At 43.9% G+C, this 6,000-nt stretch overlaps 1 protein-coding gene across 1 annotated transcript in view; it reads left to right on the plus strand.

Moving 5' to 3' along the window:
- The window catches only part of DAPL1 (death associated protein like 1), a 48,873-nt gene extending 44,504 nt beyond the window's left edge, over nt 1-4,369 (plus strand). The window contains exon 4 of the mRNA XM_086718666.1: nt 3,854-4,369. Within this exon, the coding sequence (XP_086574792.1) occupies nt 3,854-3,985 (132 nt within the window). The 3' untranslated portion in view covers nt 3,986-4,369. The remainder of the gene's footprint in view (nt 1-3,853) is intronic.
- The last annotated feature ends 1,631 nt before the right edge of the window (nt 4,370-6,000 follow it).

The following is a 6,000-nucleotide window of genomic DNA, read 5'->3' on the forward strand; positions in this document are numbered from 1 at the left end:
TGTTTAACCAACTGAGCCAGCCAGGCACCCCTGCTGTCCTGTACATTTAGTCTCCTCTGTTGAACTAGAACTTGTTCAGTTACCCATAAAATGCTTTGACATTCACCCCATACTGGCAAAAAGGGTTTAGGGTGTTTTTGTCTGGTCTGTTTTATTGGATTTTAATGCCAGTGGAAAGTCAGATGACCAAAAATAGTAGCCTTTTACAGTTCCCAATTTGGGCATTTAAGAGTGAATGAAAAGGAACGTGAATTTGAGGAAATAGCAGTACAAGGCATTGCACATCTTTGTAAAACGATTATTTTGAGACCAATCAAGCCAAGATAAACACTGAATCATTTCAAGTGAGAGCAACACCATCTTGCTCATTAGGAGCCCAGAACACAAAACTCAGGAAGCTGGTGATGGAAGGTTAAACTCTGGAGCACTCCTGTAAACATTTCTAGGACCTCCTTTACCCTTTGTCAGCTGCACATTAAACAGCGCCACGTGGGGGGCAGGGCAGGGGGGTGGGGGGGGCTTTATTGCAGACCTCCCACTGAGGGCAGGGCCTCCACCTTTGAGTTTACTCTTCACCTATTATTTTCGGAAAGCCCCGTTTGCTCCCTTTGTTGCAGTGTTCTGTACTGCCCAGAGTACTCAGGCTTCCCCAAGCACTTTGTCCCCTGAAGATTACAGAAGATCATCACTCTTCTACCTAGTGTAGCACTCACGGTGCATGGTATTCCTTGTTGCCATTATGCACATTCAAGTATTCCTATGATCATGACCTTATAAATCATTGAGTTGTGGCAAAGAACTGTGTAATACAAGTTCAGATAATGATGTTTTACTGGACACAGGAGATTCTTAAGATAAAAATGTACATAAATATTTAGCAGTGGCAATGTGACTATCCATACCATACCACCCAAATTGAGAAAGACTGGCCAGCAAGGTTCAGAGGGCCCTATCTGAGAGGTGGTTATTGTGTGTAAATAATACATGTGAATAATGAGGGAGAATTAAGAAAAGGATAAGGCAAGCCTCAAATCTGAGTGACTCCCCAGAAAGAAACCTCTCTTCTCTAAACTCTATAACCTCACTTCAAAGCAATTTTATGGTGCCAATGATTGTATAGCTGGTCAGTAGGGTCACGATGAATTTCTTGTCTTTAGAGCAACTGGTGATGGCATAAAGCACTCTGGCATCATCCTCAGAGGCTGTTTACCATCTAAGTGGTTAAAGCACCATTGTAAGTTTACAGAAGTAGGTCTGCCCTGCCCAGGGTTGCAGTTCATGGCTGCCTCAATGAGGCTCTTTCAGGTTGTCAGGAAAAAAGGCTCAGATGCACAGCCTTCAATGATGGGGCTTATGATTAACACAGAAGGGTAAAAACCAAAAGGCTAGTATATGGCTAAAACCTCAGGCTCTGGAAATGGGCTGAATGATTCAGATACTGCCTCTCCCATCCCTATACTGTGTAGACATTACCTAACCTCATTCAGTCTTCATGTTTTTATCTGTAAAATGGGAAGATTAATATCTAACTTAAAAAAATTTTGAGATCAAGTGCGGTAATGCTGATAAAGCACTTAATACAGTGCTGCTACCCAAAACAATGTTAGTTCTTTCATTAAAAAACACCCATAAGAAAAAATTTTAACTTTTTTTTTTTTTAAAGTAGGCTCCATGACCAACATGGGGCTTGAACTCACGATCCTGAGACCCAGAGTCATGTGCTCTACTGACTGAGCCAGCCAGGTACCCCAAAACAGCCATAAGAAAATTAATAGGTAAGCCACAGACTGACAAAAAAAAAATATGTACAGAATATTTATCTCAAAAAGTGTCCATATCCAGAACATAGAAAGGACTACAAGTCAACAAGGAATAGATGAACAACCCAATTTTCTTTTAATGGGCAAAAATGTTGGACAGATACTTCAAAAAAGGTGTGCTAATGGATACTAGCACATGAAACTGTGCTCAACATCACTGATGCTCAGAGAAATGCATGTTAAAACTATAATAACAACGCCTGGGTGGCTCAGTTGGTTAAATGTCTGATTCTTGATTTTGGCACAGGTCACGATCTTATGGATTGTGGGATCAAGCCCCGTGTTGGGGTCCTTGCTGACAGCATGCAGCCTGTTTGGGATTCTCTCCCTCTCTCTCTGCTTTTCCCCTGCTTGCACTTTTCTCTCCCTCTCTCTCTCTCTCTCTCAAAATAAATAAACTTAAAAAAAAAAAAAAAAAAGGATTGACTGGAAAGGACCACAAGAGAACTTTCTGGATTCACGTTTTGCTTGGTGGTGACATGGGTATATACAATTTCCAAGATTCATAGAACTGAACATTTAAGATCTGTGCATATGATTGTGTTCAATTGTATATCAGCAAAAATATATATAAGAATGTTACTATTCTTGTATGATTATTACAACAATCAACCCATCAGCCACACCACAAGCCTCATGGAGAACAGGGACGTGATTTGCAGCTCTCCAGGATACACCAGCAGCTCTGTGGCTCCAGCATTTTGTGGTCACATCAGAACATAGCAGCTGGTGTTCCCTAGGCACTCTGCACTCTCGTGACTCAGATTCCCCCTCAGCATCCAATCATTTCTACTGCTGCTCTCTCTTTACTTCTCTTGGTTTTTACTGTTATTTTTTTCCTTCTTCCCTCTCTCACGCCCAAAGAGAATAAGATTGGGTGAGTTACCATTCTATCTGGGGATCTTTATTCATCTAATTTTTCATATTCAGCTACCTCAGAAACCTCTCTTCTCTTTACTTATGACATATAGAGGTGCCTTTGTCAGAACTCTATTTCTGGGTCAGTCTGTATGGCCAGGTTGACAGGGTCTGATAACACACTTCACGGGACCTTGGATGCAAGGGGCTGCGGGTGTTTGGGGACTTGGAGGTCCCTGAGCCAGACATTGTAATGACCATGTTCTACCACAGGGAAGCAGTCCCTCTGGGAATCCCCAGTTGATAAGTCTCAAGCTCTAGTTTTGGAGCACAGGTCACTGCAGCAGGAAGGATCCACATGCATGTGTCTTACACGCATAAGACTGTTCTAAGACTGGGTCATCTTACTGATAAGGTCACAATGTCACCTCAGCTATATAGTTAAATATATGCTTAATGTCAACTGTTAACTCCAGAAAAACAGATTGATAAACACCACCTTGTAGGGCAGAATAGGTTCAGGTTTTCAAGGACCTGGGCTAAGTGATTTTTTAGGGAGATCTTGCAAGGTGAGGAAATGACTGGAATTAAGCAGAGTTTATGACACAATGGCTTTGCATACATGGGTTCAGTGAGGCAAGGGTCTTGAGGAACATTTTTGATGCACAAGTTGTTATTCTTGATTGGGAAGCTGTTTAGTGGTTTCAACTCTTATTTTCCAGGGGTAGGAATTTCCCGAGCAAGCAACTAACTTATTTTTCCTTTATCCCAGCTTTGGTTAATACAAGAACAGAGAATTCTCTTTTTCAGTTCTCGTTAATTTGCTTGTAAATTGTTAAGGCAATTTCTCATGTATTGTACTAATCTCCTGCCTTCAAATCCATCAATCACAAAACAAGTTTGCAACTGTTGGGAGACCTTGGGCAACCAGAGCACGTTGTGACAGGGTGGCTATTGTTTCTTTAATCCCGATGAGACACTAGGATGCTTTCGATATTGTATCCGTTGTTTTCATTTTATTAAGTTTATGAGCCAGGGCACTCCTGAATTTCCTCATTTATAAAATAGAGGTAACAAACATGTCTACTTCACAGAATTGTTGTGAAGATTAAACGTGTTACCGAAGTGTAAAGAGCCTGGAAATGATTATTATTACTGTTTCCTCTTTTGTCCAGCCTGGATTCTGCAGCAATCTGTCATGCCTTGAACATATACATCCTGGCAAGTCCTTCTGTGTCCCAAGTCTTCTGCCCGCTCGCTGCTCACCCTCAGCAACCAGGAACACATGTATGGCCACAGCTATTTAATATTCTGCAAACTTCCATGCAGGTGTACAAGTCCCTCGAGCGTCTCCCACCACCACCATTACCACCACCAACTCTTCTGGGACACTCCCATTTCTCTGTCAGGTAACCAAAAGGTAAACACGTTTACTGGGTTTCCAGGAAGGGACTCTGAGACCCTGCTCAGCAAAGCTGTTCCTCTACTCCCTGCCTCTGCTCTTGGTTCTAGCCCCCTGAAGACCCTTTTTGCTCCCCTGTCTCCCAGTGTTAACCTGTCCGGATAATAATCTGCAGCTTTAAAAAAAAAAAAAAAAAGTTTCTACAAGCCTCCCCCAGGCTATATTCAGGTATACAATTATAAGAATTTCAGTAGGCTAATCACTTGAGTTTGATTCCATTTAAGAATCATTTACTGAACTTGGCATTACACTGAGCTGGGGGCTACCAAGCAGGAAAGTCTTCTCAAATCCTCAGCTAAAAGTGTCCTCAGCCGGTAAGGCTGCGGGAGCCCAACAGCTCAGGGTCCAGTAGGTCGTCTCATCCTCTGGAGGTCAGCCAACTCTCTGGCCACAGGCCCCTGCCTGTTCCTGCAGAAATAGGCAGCAACCTTGGGGTTCACACTAATGTGACCTCTTGGTATCCAGCCGCTGCCAAAATAAAGCCTTTCTCTTCCCACTAGCTATCTTCCCGGCTTTGTACCCGGATGCCCGGTTTCTCCTGCTTTTCTTGGAGCCCAGGGCAGTTTGTTTCCCCAGAAGGGATAAGAGACATTCCTCCTTTACCCAATTACTGCTACAGGTATGCACTGCCTGTGAAGCCCTAAGCGTCATCTCACGCACCCAGACCCTCCCTTACGGGGGAGTGGGGGTGGGGGGTATTCACCACGGCCCTCGCTTGTGCTGAGCCTTCCCCACTGTTTTGAATGTCAGCAGCAGAAGTTCCATGGACTTCCGGGAGGAAGCACAGGGTGAGAGGAGGCACGGTCTGTGTGTGAGGGAGCAGATGGCTGCAGTGGGGTGGAGGCTAAACGGCTCTCCACTGCCCAGCCTGGCTGGTCCTGGCAGGCTCACTGACACAGCACAGGCCCCGGTATTACAAGAGTCACTTGCCTGGCCTCCCCACCTCTTCCACCGAAGCCGGTGTCCTCCTCTTCCACAAGGCATCCTGCCACATTTTGCTCAACAGCCTTTGTAGACTTTGTGGGTCACAGGATAAAATGCCAACTCTTTAGCTTGGCCCGGGCCACCTCCCATGCTCTGCTAGTCACAGAGCGCTCCAGTCACATGACCCTTCATTCATTCCTAAGGTGATTAGAGCTGCAGTCACACTCTCTATTCTTTCCCGCCAGAATTCCTAGGACCTTCCCTCATACCTTCCCACCTGCCAAACTCCTGTCCACCCTTCAAGACCCACTCCAATACCCATTCCTCTGGAAAGCTTTCCCAAAACCTCTGTGGGAAGATAGTAGTTCCCTTGTCAGGATCCCCTTAGCTCTGGATTCATACATCTAACACCATATGTTCCAGGTTTATTACAATTCATCTATGTGCATATCTCTTTCTCCCACTGGGCTGTAAGATCCTCAAGTACATAATCTCTCTCCTTTAATATATTTAGTGAATAAGTTAATGAAAAATCTAATACATGCTACTTACAGTTTCTTCTTAAGCTTTAATGTGCTTCCAATATTATGGATATTCTTGTGCCCTCCCCTTTCCCTCTTGATTTACCTTTCCTGGGATTTAGGGATTATAGGAAAAGGAACATTATAATGACTGTGCAGTGGGGCAACCATGTCTCTGGAATATTCTACCTGTTCTTTTCCGTTGCCCTTTTTTCCTCCTTTAAGAGCCCTCTCCTCCTCCAGATGCCCCTAGAGAGAACAAAGCCAAATACCACAATTACTGTGCGAGCATGAGTGAGTCATTCAACATTCTAGACTGCATCTGAGAAATGAGAGGTTTGAACCAGTTGATGTCTAAGGCTATTTGTTGTTCTAGCAATCTATAAGTCATAAAGAAAGTAACTGGAATTTTAGG

This window comes from Puma concolor, chromosome C1 (assembly GCF_028749965.1).
Source record: "Puma concolor isolate L17-30 chromosome C1, mPumCon1.1.hap2, whole genome shotgun sequence".
In the NCBI taxonomy this organism is placed as follows: domain Eukaryota; kingdom Metazoa; phylum Chordata; class Mammalia; order Carnivora; family Felidae; genus Puma; species Puma concolor.